This window comes from Arvicanthis niloticus, chromosome 21 (assembly GCF_011762505.2).
Source record: "Arvicanthis niloticus isolate mArvNil1 chromosome 21, mArvNil1.pat.X, whole genome shotgun sequence".
NCBI lineage: Eukaryota > Metazoa > Chordata > Mammalia > Rodentia > Muridae > Arvicanthis > Arvicanthis niloticus.
In genome coordinates, this window is record NC_047678.1 from 23,706,737 (window position 1) to 23,725,416 (window position 18,680).

The following is an 18,680-nucleotide window of genomic DNA, read 5'->3' on the forward strand; positions in this document are numbered from 1 at the left end:
TGTACGTGGGAATTTCTGGGTCTGTTACAAGGCTTTCCCCAGGAGGTTGTTTTTGGCCTGGCAAGCACGGGAGCGCGCGTGCGTGCGTGTGTGCGTGCATGTGTATGTGTATGGTAGGCTTGCACTGGAGGCCCAAAGTTGGCTGCTTCTTTACCAATTGTGGTTGTGAGAAAGACCCGAGAGATTTACCCCCCAGGCAAGTCCCTTAGGCTCCTCTGGGATCCCTCACAGTGAATTCCTGAGAGGTCCCAGGTCCTTCCTCATCTTGTCTGATTCATTCCTTATAGGAGTGAATACACCTGAGCCACAGAGACGGTTGTATAGCACAAACCTCAGAGCCAAACCACCACCATCTTGGGGAGTTCAGCTATGCTGCCTGCAAAAAAAACAAACCAAACCAAACCAAAACAAAACAAAAAAAACATTCCAGCAGGGCTTGTTGATTGTTAACTGTAGAGGGCTAGGGAGGGTCACACGACCCTCACCTGGGAGGTCCAGCTGCTCCCTACCACCCATCAACCACAGCGTTGTTGCCTCAATTGCAGGTGGTCTTGGGGAGGAGCTAGAATACACAAGGAAGACTAGAAGGGCCTCCCTCTAGGTGGCTCTGGGAAAGTCAGCATCCTGTTGGGTTAAGGCTTCTACATTCCAGTAAGTAACCCCCTCCTCTGGGCTCTGTAAGGAAGCCTGGTAAACTTTATAGTTCCCCACAGTTAACGTTTGTAGTGTCATTTTGACCGTAGGAGGAGAGTTAGACATTGCTTATGTCTCCTCCTGGGAAGACATTTTAGCTAGAGAGTTTCCTCTCATTATCCAGATAAATAGCCAAAGTTCTAGTAAGAGTCATGCCTGATGCTTTGGTTTTCATGGCGAATGAACAATAATAAAATGTCACTTGCCGCCCAGCATTGCTCAGAGCTGCCCCTGAGGGTGAGGGGAGGGGCACTTACCTAAAGATGAGAGTGGAAGCTAATGAAGAGGAAACATAAGGTAGGGCATGATACCTAGAGAGGCTCTGGCTTGGTGGGACTGGCTGGGGGGAGAAGGGGAGGAGGGAGAAGGGGAGGGAGGACTCAGCCTGGGTTGGGCCAGGCATGTCTGGGCAGTTAGTGTTCAGACAGAAGCTTGTCTCTGTACAGTGTCTCCCGAGGCTACCCAACTCCACGTCTCTCACTGCAGTTTCTCCGCAAGACTTACGATTACTCAATGGCCCCTGAAGTAAATAGATACATACATAAATAAATAGGAAATTGTTTTCTAGTAGCTGGTCAGTGTGAAGGGGGGGGGGACCCGCTGCGGTTTTTTTTATTACCTCCCGCTAACAGCTGACGTTTACTTCTCATTTCTGCTGAATAATGCATCTGTGATCACCAGGCTGGCTCGTTTAAAGCCGATAAATGAGTCTTTCTGTGCAGTTCCCCTGGCAAGACAAGGATGAACGAGGTTTTATTTGCCTAAATGGAGTCCTCAGCTTCAGTGGCTCAGCCTCATTCCCTCAGGGGACGCTGGGGACCCCGTGCCACTTTTCTGCCTGCCTCAGCCACTTCTCTCCATAATCCCCCAGAAAGACTCTACCACATTTTCCCTCTGCATTGAGCCAGCTGCCTGGATTAAGTTTTAATTTAGTTCTTCTGGAGAGGGCAGCCTATTACCAGGCTCCTCCCACTGCTCTTAAATATGGACGTAGGGCTTTCGCTTAGAGGAGATCTCTGAGATGTGTCTTCTCCTATTATGGGATATTAAGTATCCCATGAATACTTCTTTATTCTGAGAGGCTTAGTGGGCTCCACTGCTCTGACTTGAATCTAGAGTCCTAATAAGCTGTCGTATTTTTATAAGATTAAACCATTTGTGTTTGAGACAGTGTTTCTCTCTGTAGACCAGGCTGGACTCAAATTCAGAGATCTGTCTGCCTATGCTTCTCCAGTTTTGGGATTAAAGGCATGTGTCACCACCACCTGGCGATAAAACATTCTTTTTTTCTTTTTCTGGTGTTGAGGATTAAACCCAGGGTCCTGCACATAGGAGACAGGTAGATGGTCCACAGTGAGCCATCATTATAGAATTTGGATATTCCTTAGGTTTCCTTGAAGGCATTTTATTTTTATGGCACAACAAATGAAAATTTCATTCAATTGTTTTGTTGTTGTTGCTTATATATGCCCCTCTCTCTCTCTCTCTCTCTCTCTCTCTCTCTCTCTCTTTGGTGAAATCCTATAACCTGTGACTTAATTAAATCTTTTTGTTTGTTGTATAATTTTTACATTCAGCTCTCTGGGTTTTCTGGAAAGAACCAACATTTTTCTCTTCCCAGTTCTCACATGTGTCTTTTCTAATTGCATAGGCCACCATCCCTGACCAGTGTTATATTGTAGCAGGTAGAGTCCTTATCCTTTTGCTAGTTCTAATCTCTGCTGTGGGCCTCTAAGGCATCCTCATTAGAGATATCTTACCATGCCAAAGACACCTCCAAACATCGTCATTATTATGAGAAATTGAGATAATGCAGACACCATGGTAGAAGCCAGTTCAATGCCCTGCAGGAGGCAAACGGAAGGGTCCAAGCTTGACCTTGGGACTGCTTGATTTCTTTGTATCTTGTCTGCTTTTCATTACATGGATCAACTTGTTCAACATGAGGTCATGTTACAAGGTGTCATAAGAGATCCAAGAGTGACTGAGAGGGACATATGAGAGGGGCTTGGGTGACAGAGTTTGTCTTTTGAGTGCTTTCTTTTGGCCACTCTTCTCCTCAGCTCCACTCTATATAGCAAAGCAGGAACCCTTAGGAAACTGGAAGTTTCCCTTAGAAAACAATTTATGACTACTACTAAGTAGCAACCTCGTGCCTCCTTCTCGCCCCTGACCTACTGAAATACTATTCCAATTTCATTCCTGTTCCTAAGAATTTTCCTGAATACATGCTTCTCTGTTTCATGCACTTCTAACCACACTGTAGTGTCCTACGAAGTTTAGCTGGCAGAGTCACCGCCTCACAGCCTGTCCTGCCAAACTAGATTTTAGAAATAGATGGATCGATCTAGGTGTGGTATTACACGTCTATAATCATAGCGCTTCGGAGGCTGAAATAGGATTGCTGCAAGTTTGAGGCTAGCCTGGGCTACAAAGTAATTGCCAGTCTAACTAGGACCCTGTATCAACAAACAAACAAACAACCAGCGCCCCCACCCCAAACACATAAACGTGTGCACGTTAAACAAGAAAAGGAAAAAAAAAGCAATGTAATTTTTTTCCCCTCAGAACATACATTCAGGCTTTTGTAGAGATTAAAACAGCTTAGGATTCTGTCCTGCCCGTTTCCTCTCGGAGACAATAGGGTCAGTCTTCATGCTGACCTTTTGCCCTTCTGACCCAGTGAGTGAGATTAGTTCCCTGTGTGGTTATAATAACAGCCCACAGCTTCCATGGCAAGAGAGAAATGAATGGCACCCTCAGGCTTCTAGCAGTTTCTCCAAACAGACCAATTTCCAGAGTATAGGCTGACTTTCCAAGGGAGAGAAAATAGGTCCACGACAAGCCCATTAAGAGCCCTGACCCTCTGGCCTTTCAACAGATTTTGATTTCTGTTTGCCTTGTGCCTGTGGAGACCCCAGTATCCCTCCTCCACATACAGCTCTGGTGCTCCACCTCCCCATCTCTTCCCGGGACAGTTTCTTCCTCGCCCTGGCTCAGCCCCCTCCTTATGCGCTGGCATTCATTCCACAGGATGCGCCTCGGCTGTTTTATCTGCAGCTGGGCACGGGGAGGTCTGTCAGTGCAAGCTTGTGTTTGGCTGTTGAGGACAAAGGGATCTGCTGCTCCTAGCAGAGCTAGTTACTGGCATCACCCACTCAGGAGCATGGTGCAGGGAAACACAGAGCCACCGCCTGCTGGTCCAGGGGTCCGTAGGGTCCTCTTTGATCTCAGAGACCACCACCTGGGAGTTTCTTCGCTACTTTTCACTGCCTAGGGAGAAAAGGCCTGGGTGGTTTTAAGACTGAGAAATTAGAGTGAAGCTTAAAATCAAGGGGGAGAGTGGGGAAGGGGAGAGGGGAAGTGTCTGTTCATACTTAGTAGTTCACTGGTAATGGTTTAGAGGAAAATGGCTGTCATTTTGGATTTTGACCACCAGGAGCAGAAGCTGAAGTTCTGGTGCCTGTTCTTCATGGCTGTTCTGTCGAGGTATTTTATAGCTCTCTAGTCTATATGGAGTGGCTGGATTATGTAGACATTATTAAATCCAGGTTCTAGATGAGAAACTGAGGCTCAGGCATTGCAGAGCTTTTGTAGCCAGTCACAATATCTGCACACTGGGCTTTTGTAATCACTTGCAATATCTGTTCCTTAGGCTTTGTAGCTGAACGTTCTAACCTTGACACTGAGATACCTGGTCCCCCCTGGTACGTGTGCATGGCATCTGGGTATTGCACTGTCCAGCAGATGCTGCTGAGATGGGATATATGGGATGTCCTACTGGCTAATATGTCACACATATTTGAAATCAAGATAGTTGTGGAGTGGCTGCCTCTTGTACAGGCTGTAAGGCCCTGGATGTTTGAGGGTCTCCCTCACAACTCAGAGGAGTGTAGGCAGAATAGCTGCACCAGCCAGAAGGACAGCCTTGTACCCTTTTCTCCATGGGCTGCTGAGAACAGTGAAGAAGCATCATGGGATGAAATGGGGGACTCCATGTGTGCCTCTGTTGGCATCACCCAACCACACAACACATGGACCTTTGGTGATCTCCTCTTAGCCTGTATACCTGACTCCATAGGCGTGCCAAGGCCAGCATTTAGGGAGGAAGGGGAGAGATAAACCAGCTAACCCCCCCTCCCCCCCCAAGAACGACTGGCTGAGATGGGCAATGCTTATAGGCTTCCAGTCTTTGCACCAGAGCTTGCAGGCACAATTGGTGGATGAACTTAGAGCTCTGTGGAAATTATTTCAGGGAACAGGAAGCAGCCCTGACCGGACGATGGGGAAAGGAGGCCTCTACACCCCTGCCCAGCAAGATGGCTGTCAGCTGTATGGTGATCTGAAGGAACAAAACCTGAGCAAGACAAAATGTCAAGTGCTCAGTCTCAAGGGCCATATTCCAAGGGCTCCGTTGCCACTGACGGTGTAGCGTAGCTATTGTTTGAATGGAAGAGAGAGAGGAGGCTCCTAAGACCTAGGGAGTTTAGGGAAACTTTTATATGCACACCCTTCCCCATTATATATGCAATAAACCCTTGTGGGGGAAGGGAGACTCTTCTGTGGAGCTACCTGCAAATTGGGCAGGGAGCTCTAGGGGTGTGGCTTTCCTGAGTCTCACTCATGCATTTTTCAGGGGTACAGTCTCCTTTGAGTCAGTTATACTCACTTTGGTAAGTAACCCCAATAAATTCACTGGTCTCCAAGCTAGACTTGGGTAAAGTATTTGATTGTTGGTAGTCCTTGTCCTGGGTGAAATGCACTTGTTCACATAACCGATAGCCAAGATGGTACGACACTTGCATCCTCCAGAAAGTTCTATTTGAATCAGAACTGTCGTGCTGATATTTCTATGTTGATTTCATGCTGAAGTAATTTTTTTTTTTTTTTTTTTTTTGAGACAGGGTTTCTCTGTGTAGCTCTGGCTGTCCTGGAACTTACTCTGTAGACCAGACTAGCCTCAAACTCAGAAATCTGCCTGCCTCTGCCTCCCAAGTGCTGGGATTATAGGCATGCGCCACCACCGCCCGGTGGTGAAGTAATTTTTGCCTTATTGAGTTAAACAAGATATCAACACCAACTTCATTTGTTTACAGACACACACACACACACACACACACACACACACACGCATTCCCCCATAGGTAATAGAAAGATGAAAATTACCATTATGGTTTATATTCTCATGTTCCCATGTACCCATTATAATCCCTCTACTTATCTAGTCATCATTTAAAATAGCACATCCATTCAATGGTATTGGGTTTTATGATGGCTCAAAAACCCTTTACAGTAACAGTGACAGATAATAGGACAAGTGTAACTCTGAGGAAAGAAAACCCAGGGCCAGATATCTGCTGCATCTCTCCATTCTAGTGGTTCTCAACCGTCCTAAAGCTGTAACCCTTTAATATAGTTCCTCATATTGTGGTGACCCCCAGCCATATAGTTATTGCTGCTTCATAACTGTACTCTTGCTACTGTTATGAATCATAGCGTAAACATCTCATCTGCAGGATATCTGCATGTGACCCCCAAAGGGGCTGTGACTCACAGGTTGAGAACAGTTGCTCTATTAGCTTGTGAACTGGGGCCTTGTGCACAACTTGAGTATCTCATTTGAGAAGTGTATGCAGTGAGAGATTAGTTGCAGAACATTGTTGGAATGTTTTTTCAGGGGGTGGGGTGGGGTGGTGCATTATGCCTAGAGGGGGGGGGTCCTGGCTTCTGGTCAGCCTCAGCGTTAACATTAGACCACCAGCAGTTTTGGTATGGAAGTGGCCAGCTTCCCTGGCCTCTGATTACGCACCATCTTGGCTGTTGCCTTCACCATTCCCTCTCAGATCTCTAGCAAGCTTCCAGGCAAAGCCGGACCACTTACCTGCTGGTAGCTGCTGGCCCAGGAGGCGCGGAGGGCATCCCAGCCTCCAGAGCGCTTAGCCTTGCTCTCTAGGTGGGTCCGCAGTTGTGTTTCCAGCTCCTGGCTGACTTGCTCCAAAGTATGCACCTTGGTCATATACTCCACTAGGCAGGCTCCCAGGTCCTCAACACTAGTGTGATCCCTTTCTGGGCCTGGAGCAGGCACAGTGGCAAGGCCTGAACTCCGTAGGCCCTGCAGGAAGACACTGCTGATGCCTAGGGCCCGGCGGGTCACTCGGGCACCGAGGCCACCTATGCCACCACTGGGTGCTACTCCTACATAGACCCCAGGGGCACGGACGAGGCTACCCACAGCACTGGTCCTGGATGCTGAGGGGCTCTCCAGGGAGGAAGGAGACCGTGTCCCCCTGAGGGATGACACCCTGTGCCTCTGCAGGGACATGCTGGCGTTCACTGCCGAGGGCAAGTCCGCTGCTCCTCTCCTCTCGCTATTATCGCTGCCTCTGTGGTGCCTGGCAGGTTTACGGGGTCCAGTGGCTTTTGGTTGCCAGCCCCAGCATCCCCATGGCCTGGTCACGGGCCTCTCTGGAAGCTCCCCTGTCCCCGTGTTCTTTGTCTACTGCCTTCCATGAGCTTCTGGCATTCATTGAACTGGAAGAGAACCGCCCCACCAGCCTGTGAGAGGCACACAGGCATTCTCTGTTGCTGGGTCATGTGCCCAGCCGTCCAGACTTTTCGGGGGGTTGGGGTGGAGCAGTGCAGCCTGTGGGAATGGGTCATCTAGATTGCCTACTTGTTTGTAGGCAGGGTCTCTAATGTAGATGGGCCTCAAAATCCTTATGTAGCCAGGAAGACTTTAAACTTTTGATCCTTCTGCCTCCGACTCCTGCGATAAAATTCAGGGCCTCATGCATACTAGGGAGATAATCTATGAATCCCAATCCGTGGCTTTTAATATGTCACTACCACAGAGAGGGTCAGGCAAGCAACAAGCTGTCCCTATTTCACTGGTGAGGAAGCGGGCTACAGAACCTTAGACGGCAAGCGTTCTGATATCCAGATCTTGCACTCCAAGCTGGGACTTCATATAAGGGCCTCAAGGCTGATTACAGGGCTGTCGGTATTCCCTTCATGTATGTACGCATGCGCGTGCCTGTGTGCGCGCATAAGCCAGCCATGGAGGAAGACAGCCCCACAGGCCCAAGGAAAACAAAGCAAACCTGCTCGTGCTTTCGTCCTTCAGGTCTGGCTTCTGTCCCAGGCCCCTTCCAAATTCGTTCTCTCCTCCCCTTCATGTCTGCCCTCTGACACTCTGCTTGTCAGCTGCTGGCCGTCGTCCATGTTTCTTCTCCACTAGACCTTACTGTACATGCTGCTTGATTGCTAAATCTGACAAGGCAGACGCTCTGGAGCTAGTTTAGGATCTGAGCTGCTGGGCAGCTGTTAGGCTCTGGTCTCCCATCCCCCTCTGTCTCACCCTTTAATAAGACCAAAGAAGGAGAACAACAAAGCCATTTCTGGAAAACACCCATGGGTGCTCCAAGTTAGAATTTTCTCCGTACCCCAGGTTTTTATTTTATTTTTATTTTATGTACATCGGTGATCTGACTGCATGCATATCTCTGTGAAGGTGTCAGATCCCCTGAACAGGAGTTACAGACAGTTGTGAGTGGGCACCCCAGGTTTTAATCCTTGCTTTTGGCATCCTTCAAGTCACACTGTCAATGGTTATATCCCAATCACTTCTTGGGGGCTAGAATGGTCCCTCCAGCCTGAGCATGACATGGCCCTAAAAAACCATGTGCTGAGTGAGGTTTTAGTGAAGTGAAAGCATGCACCCCAGGTCCAGAGATGAACCTTGGACTCCTTGGTCCGTAATGTGAGGGTTGATCCCAGGCAGGAAAAGGGGACAGGGATCAATTTCTGGTAGGTACCGAGTGTACCCCAATTCTGAGCACAGTTCCATTCTCTAATTTTTCAATTCAACTTTAGAACACAGGAAAATATACTGGTGGCATATACTGCTGTTTCAGGTACATAATGTAGAATTTCAAATGTATTATCTTATAGATACTATTCTTTCTCTTTGCAGGGTTCAAGCTACTGACTATAAAGGTGTCATGCATGTCTAGGCACTGTCACTGCCCAGGGAATGGTGATGGTCAGTGATTTTAGACACTCTCAGACCCAAAGACATTTACTTTAAATCTACCCAGTCCTCTGGAGATGGGAACAGGCAAGGGGAGACACCTGGATGAACACCAATGTTTCAAAGACATGAAGAGAGCAGACTCTTCCTTGGGAAACCCATCCTCTTGTTTTTTTTTTTTTTTTTTTTTTTTTTTTTTTTTTTTTTTTTTTTTTTCTTTTTTTTTTTTCTTTTTCAAGACAGGGTTTCTCTGTGTAGCCCTGGCTGTCCTGGAACTCACTCTGTAGACCAGGCTGGCCTCTAACTCAGAAATCCACCTGCCTCTGCCTCCCAAGTGCTGGGATTAAAGGCTGCGCCACCACCGCCCGGCCCTCTTGTTCTAAGAGATCAGTTTTACCAAATATCTCGCCAGCCCTGTTTTCTCATTACATTGTAAAGTTCAATACAATGTTCAGTTAGATAAGTACACATGGAAACAAGATAGTTACGGCTACCACTGAAGGGAGACTTAATGCTTATTTTTTAAATGAAAAAAGTGCAAAATGTATTAGCAACTTGATCCTCTGGGTAATAAAATAAGTTTATTTATATATACACGGTAGCTGAATTCTGTGGATACGGAAAAATAAGTCATACATCCACAAATGTATATATAACATATGTATCTTTGACATATATTATATATAAATTTTACTTACAAACATGTTTTTCTCAATACATACTCACACACATTGGTATATTCAATGCAGTAGCTAACAGAAATACTATGATAAGGTTACAGTCAGACAGCAACATGTTAGTGAAATCTCCGCACAACATTTAACCTGCTTCTTTGTGGGCTGAAGTCTTTGAAGAGAGACAAGCAGACTCATGTTAAGTAGGTCCATATAACATTGAGAACACACATCAGTTTTGAAGGCCGTCTTTCTTTTGGAAAAGGGGAATGGAAGAAGAGAGGCAGTCATGATGAGAAGACCACAGCAACAACACAGACATCAAAATCAACAGTCAAATTCAAGCTTCAATCTGATAATAAGAACATCTATATTCAAAATATACTATCAAACTATTTTCTTTTAGAGAAGGGGGGAGGGGTTGAAGTTAAATCCCTAGCCATGGTGGGTTAGGAAAGTAACAGAGAAAAAGCGATTGGCTCCAGAAGCCCCTCTTGGGTCTCTGAGAGTCTGCTCCTTGTTGGTCACACTGGGTATAGTGTGGGCTGGGAAGGCAGCTGGACCTGGACCCAGGGGAACAAGGGGGCAGGGACGGTGAAATCGGATGGCAGGTTTGTGGGCAGGTCTGCTGTGCTTCTGCCTGTAGACAGAATGGCACTTCTTTCAAGTGATTCATTTGGCAATCTTTTTCTTTAAAGATTTAATGGGGGAAGGTTAAAAAAAATAGTTCTATACCACAAGGCTTTCTAGATAAACCTGTTTCTCAGGGGGCACACTGTCATTGCCTTTGGAGAAAGCAATACTGAATCCCAACAAACACTTGATCCTTGAACAGGGCAGGGCAAGTGCTGCTTTAGCCCCTAGGTTGAGATCTGTATCTGTCCTCCAGGAGGAGAGGCATGAGGTCCAAGGCAGGTGGGGTGTTGGAAGGGAAGCCAAGAAGGGTTTCTAGGGACCACTTTCCTGCCAGACAAAGGCAGTCCTGTTTCTTCTCACATGGTGGGAGCATCCTGTGGGGTCAAAAAAGGGGGCTGGAGGCTCTTGATGCCTTGATGGCCTTCACCAATCCTGTCACACTCAATATTCAGTGATGGTACAGTGAGGCTCCAGGCTGACAAGTTTCCTTCTGTTTTATACACTTGCCTATGTCTTCTGCCATGGTGCCCCAGTTCCCGCCACTAGGATACATACAAAAAGACAGGTGATGTGGGCACACTGAGTCAAGGGAACCAGAGCATCAAGACCACACAAATGACACAGTATGGCCATACTCATTTGGCTATACTGACATCCAGCTTCCACGGGAGACTGGTCTCTTTCCTCACTTGCCCAGGGCTCTTGGAACCTCTGCATGCCCAGAACAGTTAAGAGAAGCAATCAGTGCAACTGCTTTGCTTAGAAATACCTTTATTTTATAAAGCCATGGGTCATTCTGTAAATTTTTTTTAAACCACACTTGTAAAAAAGATGTTGACAATTCTTAAGAAAAAAAGCTGAAAATGTCTCTTATTAAGTCAGGGTTACACAAAGGTTATATTTATAATATATATATTTGTATATTTATAATTTAGAGACAAAAATAGGGAGTGGCAAAGCGGAGGCTGCTGCGTCTAGATCTCGGAAACTTGGTCATTTCCCACGAACAGTGTTTCCTGGCAGAAGGGGTTGACGAGGACCATCCCAGTGTCTCGATAGTCGCCATTGGCTGGAGAGCGGGGCTCTGAGAGCTGGTCCTGGGGAGAAAGGGAGCAAGCTGGTGTGAGCTGGGGATGGAATGAGGAGTAGCTGCTCTTCAAGAAATGCACAGGTATAGCTGGGTGTGGAGGCACACACGCAACCCCAGCAGTCAGGAGGATGGAAAGTTCAAGGCTAGCCTGGGCTATACAGTGAGAGGCTGCCTCAACAGATCAAGCAACCAAGCACACCAGTACACCCCAAGCACAAGTACACCAGTACACACCAGTACGCAACACATACATCACACATGCCACACATAAATATCACATCCCCCCATACCTCCCCCACTACAAATCCCACCCCCAGCCCCGACAGACACACACGTGCCTACTCCTAACTGTCTTAGTGTGCAACAGTTGATGTCCTTAGACTCCACATTCAGCTTCCTGCCTTCTCCTCAGACACCCAGGCAAATTTGAAGCTTTTCCTTTGCAGATACATCTATAGGTACCACCCATCCCATAACCACCCCTCAGAGTCTGACAGGCCTACACGTCTTCAGAGCCAGACCATTCTCATTCTCCTAAGGGCCCCCAACCCCCGGAGTCTGGTGAGAATCATTCTCTCATTTCTTGTAGTATCATGAGCCCATGTGGATTAACTGGACCTCTGTGCAAGAGTAAGATATGTGTTAAGTGAAACAACACCCCAAAACCTCAGCTGGTCTGTTAAGCCTTAAGGAGGACAGGCACCCCAGGCTGCTCAGAGGGGAGTCAGGGTTTGACAGGGTTTCTGCCTCAGCTCCCAGGGACTGCAAGCACGCATGGGTTACTTACAGCCCTTCTCAGGTCCAGGTATTAATGGAGTGAAAAGACAGAACAGCCAAAAAGCCGGACTGAATGCCAAGCAACCAACGTCTCAAAACTTCCGGGTTGTTCTGAAGCCAGTGAACCCAACGCCGTGTTGCACCTGTGTATGCCGGCCTGGGCCAGACTTCCTCAGAAGTGGCTTCATTTTAAGAAGCCACAATTCATTCTCTGAAGTTTATTTTTAAACTAAACAGACAAAGCACAGTTCCTGAGGAGGAAGGGCTGGCTGCTCTGTGGGCAGGCAGGGAAGAGAGGAAACTGCCTTGTCGATAAAATGTCTTTTCAGGAGACAGGCATTTCCCCCAAGAGCTTGTCTTTGGTCAAATCTCATCAGGAGAGTGCATATAAGTCTGACCTTTCTAACTATAGAGAAGAGATAGAAGTCTTTCCTCTGAGCTGTGAGGGGTCTGGAGCTTGAAATCTGACTCCGTTTTTAATGGGGCAAGTAAGTATGGACCAGTGGTGAACCTGGGGTGTGTATGAGGCACTGCATGCAACAAGAAAAGGTATTTAGGAAACAATGAAGACAATGGAGAGAGGAGGGGGAAACGGAAGGAGAGGGAGGGAAGGGGGAGAGGAAGGAGGACAAGGAAACAAAAAATAGAAGAGTGTCCAGTTACTCTTGGGCACCGTGATCTGCCAGTCCACTGTGTAGCTACCTCTATCATCATAGACAGTAAGGGAGCCAGGCACAGAGACACTTTCTTTGGCAATGTATGTGGAAGTTTCTGGATGGGTAGGTGCATGTCTGAGGAAGCAGAATAGGGGAGAATATTGAAAGGCGGTCTTGTCTGTAGGAAATGTATGTCCCCAGCAGTTTCCATTCTGGCTCTGAGCTGCCTACATTCTGACCTCACACAAGACTGGAGCGTTACGACAGATTACAGTTCTTTTACAAGGACAGGGGAGCCAAGGGAGTAGACTGGCAGTGGGCACAGACTGAAGCCAAAGCCGCAGACTTTCTGCCTTCTGTTCTTGAGACTATGGCCAGGTGACCCTTCTCACTGGAGCCCCCTGGCCTGGTGCTGACTACAGGTCGGGAGCAACCTCCACCCCCACCCCGCCTACCATGGTTCTATATGGAGGACACCATGGTGCCCTGCAGGAGGGGCTTTCCTACAGTATGTTTCCAGACTCAGCTCTTCAGTGTTCACGTCCCCATTTAGAGAGGAAATATTAGACATGTATGTTCACCACCCAGATTCAAGCCTTTCTCGGGTTTTTCATGTAACTATAAGAAAAATGTGTGCTGGCTTCCCCACCCAGGAAACCTTCATGACGGCTGTGTTGCTACCTGCCCTTTGGCTATATTCTCTTTTGCTGAGTGGCCACTGTGTGTGGCAGGCTCTGAACTGGGGAGAGTGAGTCATGGTGCCTTTACTCCGGGTTCATTCATCTACTGCATGTTTGCTGTGAGCACCGTAGGTCAGGCCAGACACGGCTGTAGATACAGGGAATTGAGAAGTGAATTCAAACAAGGCCCCTGCCATCAGCAAGGAGAGGCAAATAAATGTGTCCGGAGAGCAGCGGGCTACAGTGCCCTGGTGAGCAGCACTGTAAGGAGACAGCAGGCAGGGCTGGGGATGGATGAGGAGGGTGGGGCTCTAAGGGCCTTAGGGCCATCCAGGAAGGGGTCCTTAAGACCTGCAGGAAGTGATGGTCCAGGCACTGGGGGGAGAGGTCCCGTCAAGTTTAAGAGCAAAGCTCTTGTGGGTGACGGGCTTTCTGTGCAGAGCAAAGAGCCTAGAGCGGCTGGGGGAGAGAGGGGTTGTCGGGGGATTGTGAGACCAGCTCAGGAAGAGGAACTGGGTTTGTGTGTTTGCGTGCGCACATGTGTGCATGCGGTACACGCAGTCGAGCTGTGTTGTGTGAGAAGTCAACCTCAAGTGTTGTTCCTTACACATCAACTTGAGCCAGAGTCTTTCACTGCAGAATGGGGGCTCGCTGATTGGACAAGGCTGCTTGGCCAGCAAGTCCTAGGAATCCTCCTGCCTCTGTTGCCCAAGTACTGGAAATCTCGTACAGCATTACACTTCGATTTGTACATGGGTTCTGGGGATCTCTCTCTCCCCCTGCCCCCTCCGTCTCACTTGCTTCTATCTCCCTTTTCCATTCTTACCCCTCCTTCCCTCTTTTCATTTTTATGGGTTTCATGTAGTCTAAGATGACCTTGGACTCTGAAGTAGCTAAGTAGCCTGGACTTCTGATCTTCCTACTTCTACCTCCCCAGTGCTGTGGACCACAGCATCCTACATCCAACCTTAGCTTCCCTTTAAGGTGCCTGAGGATCCACTTGGGAGCTGGGGTCCATGGCTAATGGGGCCATGCTTTTGAGAGATCACCTGGCTCCTGTCCTCATGGACCGCAGGAGATACGATGAAATGGGAGGTCATCCCAGAGTCTTCTGTAGCCATCAGAGTGTAAGAGAGGAGAGGGCAATGTATAGGCATGAGCATAGGCTAAGCTCATGCTTGGCAAGAACCATCAGAATCTGCCAACAGACTGGCTGAGAGCATGCAAGATGGACTTGGTGGATTATAGCAGTGTCATGAACACAACTGGGGACACCAGGTGAGCATCAATGAATGGTGCCAGGCTGGGTTGATGAATCTGAGACTCGATTAGGCAGGGATGTGGCCAAGGGCAGGGGAGACATCAGAGCTTCAGACAGAGATATGGCACTGGTGGTATAGCAATGGCAGTCACACCATACACTTGAGGGAAACACAAGAGGAGCCCTGAGTGGCTGAGCTGGGGACTCTGTGAGGAGAGGTCCTGTAGCACAGGACTCAACACTGTCAGCCTGAGAAAGAGTGGCCAGGAGTAGCGACAGCAAGCAGGTGGTAGGGAGAGCGTGATGCTGAGTTAACATTAGACTGGTAGTCACACGGTAAATACCAGGATAGGAAAGTGGAGGGTGCTGAGATGCTGCGGCAGGAGAGCCATGCACAACCAAAGTGGTGTTCCGAAAGTGGGTCAATAGTGTAAGCTGGGAGAGAGAGAAGACTGTGAGGGAGACCTGTGAGGGGGCGTCATGGAGGAAGGAACTATCAAGCATGAATGGATGGAGTTTGGCAAATGAGGAAGAAAGAGGCAGGCATCATGGGAGGCCAGAAAGCTGGCTAGTGTGGGGGTGCAGTGGGGGTTCACCTAAAAACTTTAAGGAAGTGGATCAGCTGGGTTTGGAGGTGCAGTGAAGGCAGGGTGCTTTGCACCATCAAGAAAACTCAGTTCAGCTGCCCCTCGCCTCTCTCCTGGGCCCTCTCCTTCCTTTGGACCATCTGTCTTCCTTTGTGGGCATACCTGGTGCAGCCCAGTAGTCCCTGTGCCCTTCCTTGGAGGGCTTTCTCCCCTGGGTCCATAGCGCCTCATTTATTCCTATTTTTAATTTGGTTTGCTTTTGAACGACACCAGGCTTCATCTCCGAGCTCAGAACTGGAAGTCCCCTGAGAGCAAGTTTTCATCTTCGGTCCCCAGAGACTGCCTGCCATAAAAGAAGTCCCCCATAGACATCTGTTACTTATTCCCAGATTGGAGCAGTTCTGAGGACAGCTTTCCCAAACTCCAGTGTGCAGAAAGCACCTGGGGGTGGGCGTGGGGGCCCTTTGCAGAATCAGACTCCAAGCTCAGTAGGGCTGGGGCAAGGGGAAAGCTCCTGGTTCACTGAGCACTGTGGAAGAGTAGGGTGGAGGTGTGGGGCCAATTACCTCTGAGGTCTCTAGGGACTGGATCTCCCTTGGGAGCTCCACCGCATGTCTGTTGAAGTAGTCCATGGTGATGGCGTTGTTCCAGTAGCTCAGGTTGTTCTCGGGGTTGGCCGTCTTCTTCTTCCTCTTCATGCAGCACACGGTCAACAGGACGGCTGTGGAGAGAGTCTCAGTCAGAGAGAAGCAGAGGGAACAGACAAATACTTAGTCTCAGTGGGGTGCAGAAGACATTTTGTCCCCAGCCTCTATGTTCATTTTTAAAAAATAGACTCATGGATCCTGGCTGGCTTCGAGCTCACTGTGTAACCGAGGACAGCCTTGAATTTCTGGTCCTATTGACTCCAGCTTCTGGGACCACAGGTCTGTGCCACCACTCCTGGTTTACTGGGGACTGAAACCAGGGCTCTGTGCATGTAAGATAAACACTCCGGTAACTGCGCTCTCCCCGTCACTCACTCTTGTTTTCTGTCAACCACTACCTTTATTTTGAGTACCTACTATGCACTAGAAAAACTGTTAATAGTTATCAGGTTTCCTAAGGGTCTATCCCACTATGTGCTCGAAGAAGAGGTCAGGCAACACATAGGTAATAAAAGAAATCGGGAGATGTCACTAGGGATGGCTATCCAGTGCGAGATGATGAGGGGACTCGAGAGAGGTCACTTCAGTGGTGGCCTCATAGCATGGGAACTGGCATTCAGGGGAGGAGATGGCCCCATGCAGAACGGGCAGCATGTTCCAGGATTGGAGAACAGCTTGTGCAAAGGACCAATGTGTGCATAGCTCGGGTGTGCGTGAGAAAAGAAAGTGTAGTATGACAGGGACAGTGGGGGGAGGTAGGAGGGGAGAGTATGGGGGAAAGTAGGAGGGGAGAGTGTAGGGGGGAGGTAGGAGGGGAGAATATAGGGGGAAGGTAGGAGGGGAGAGTGTGGGGGGAGGTAGGAGGGGAAACCGGACAGTGTTCCCCCAGAGGCTTGTGGGAAGGAAGCTGCATGTGACTTATGGCCTTTGCAGCTGTGGCAGTGCCGTGTGCCTTTAGGATGCATCAAGAAAGGGCTTTGCTCATCTGGTGGGGGTGTTCCCCGAGCCTGGAAGAGAAGATCAGCATGTGTGTTCAGAGACTCAGACCGTGGTGAGATCTCCACTGAAGCGGGAGGTGACAAGACTAAAGCTCGAGGCTCAGTTAAAAAGAGGTGACTAGCCTAGCCAGTCATATAGGATTTGTATTTTAGGGACATTATCCATATTGACAACTCTACATTTCCTTTTGACCTCATGGGGTCAGTGTTAGAGTTCATCACTTTCAGATAGAGAGTAGTCATTGTTATCAATACCAACGTTTCTGCTCTTTAATGCCCAGAGCAACACAAGGGCTCACCTTGTTGAGGCGACTGCAGTCCAGCTCTTCTGAGCCTGCCCCTTCACACTGCGTGACATGTGACCCTTGTCTCTCCAGTGTCTGAGACTGAACAGTCCTGGAGGAGTAAGTGAGCCTGGGTTCTGTTGACCAATTAGGTGCAAATGGTGGCTTTAGTATGTTCCCAGGGAACTCTGGAGATTGAAGGGGCAGGGGGCCTTGCCCAGACTCACACAGAATGGCAGAACACATGGGGAGCAGCTAGTGTGTGGGGTGAGTGTGTCCTGTCTAGGTTCACCAACACCGGAAACCTTCCACAAGGAAAGGGATGGGTGGGCTCTCTGTGTATCTGACATCCTGAAGGAGACAATCATCCCAATGCCTGAGAATGGGGACCCAGGCTGCTCTGCTCAGTGGCCAGCACCAGGGGGCAGCAGAGGGCCACCTTCCACAGACACAGTCTGAGGCTTGACCAATAGAGTGAGTACTTAGGGAACAGGGCAGCTGTAGAAGCTGTTGCATCTATGAGCTGAGATCTCAGAGCCCAGGTTCCAGTCCTGGGAGCTCACTGGAACATTCTGTACCTCTCCATGCCCAATCACCATTGGCCTTGTTGGAATGATCTCCAACCAAGGTCAGGAGGCAGCTTCTATTTACAGTTTGTGTCTTTTGCTTTGGCCAAAAAAGAAAGACTAGACTTCCAGTTTGCTAATCATGCCTCTAAAAGTACCTTTTAAAAAGCCCTTGACACATGGAGGGGGACTGCTGAATGGGCTAAAGGGGATTTCGGAGACCGGCTGGCGTCAGATTGTTCAAATTCTGTGGCTCCATCTTTCCCTTCTCACAGCCTGCCCTTCACTGGTTGAAGGAGGGAAGAGGCAGTAAGGGCTGCAAAGCCCAGTATGGAAATGCCACAGTTAGGCCATCCTTCCACTCTGCCCGGAGACACCATGGCCATCACAGATGCCCCCTCTCTCCTTCCCTGGTATCTTTACTTCTCACAGCTACCAGACTCTGCCTCTGAAACAACAAGGGGGAAACAGCCAGGGCAATTGAAGCCAGTAGAACCAGGTCTCTAAAGACACAGAAACACTCCAGAAGTGAGAAGCAGGTTTCTTTAGCTCTGCTGAAGTGGGAGTTGTCAGGGACAAGCGGTCACTTTTCACCTGCTGGCCTGTGAGGGTATCTGACAGCACATCACACACTTCACTGCCACAGACTGCAAACGGGGTGGCGGGGGAGGATGCCCTTAAAAGCCACATCTCTGGGGGGGGGGGCATCTGTGATTGGACCCACTGAGTAGTCACAGGCAAACAAGCAAGATCAAAGAGACAGAGACTGTCTTAGATACTGCCTAGTCATGTGGTGAGAAGGTTGTGGAAGTTGGAATCAGAACCCAGACATCAACACACTACTCACAAGGCCTGAGTAAGCTGCTTAACCCCTCCGCCTTTGTGCAGGCCTGACAAAATCCTGCAGACAGCAGAGTTCTGCCCAGCTCCTGGGGGCCTTTCCCAACCCGTTATTACTTTGAAAAGTAGGGAGTGGAGACCCAAGAGGTGAACTTCCCAAGGCCATGCTGCTGAGGTACACCTACTGCTATGTCTGAGTCCACTTCCCAGCGTTTCCCAGGTACCACCTCCTACAAGACAGATGCAGAAAGAGACGCTGGGC

The 18,680-nt window shown here is 48.8% G+C and overlaps 2 protein-coding genes across 3 annotated transcripts in view; both read right to left on the minus strand.

Moving 5' to 3' along the window:
• Positions 1–7,097, minus strand: part of Bfsp2 (beaded filament structural protein 2) — a 50,309-nt gene extending 43,212 nt beyond the window's left edge. Inside the window, exon 1 of the mRNA XM_034484388.2 lies at positions 6,575–7,097. Within this exon, the coding sequence (XP_034340279.2) occupies positions 6,575–7,015 (441 nt within the window). The 5' untranslated portion in view covers positions 7,016–7,097. The remainder of the gene's footprint in view (positions 1–6,574) is intronic.
• A 2,694-nt stretch (positions 7,098–9,791) lies between these two features.
• Tmem108 (transmembrane protein 108) overlaps positions 9,792–18,680 on the minus strand; it is a 286,744-nt gene continuing 277,855 nt past the window's right edge. The window contains exons 5-6 of one of the 2 annotated variants that reach the window (XM_034484206.2): positions 15,650–15,804; positions 9,792–11,129 (exon numbers count right to left, since the gene is read on the minus strand). In XM_034484206.2, the coding sequence (XP_034340097.1) occupies positions 11,007–11,129; positions 15,650–15,804 (278 nt within the window). In that variant the 3' untranslated portion in view covers positions 9,792–11,006. The remainder of the gene's footprint in view (positions 11,130–15,649; positions 15,805–18,680) is intronic. The other variant, XM_034484205.2, reaches the window with a different exon arrangement.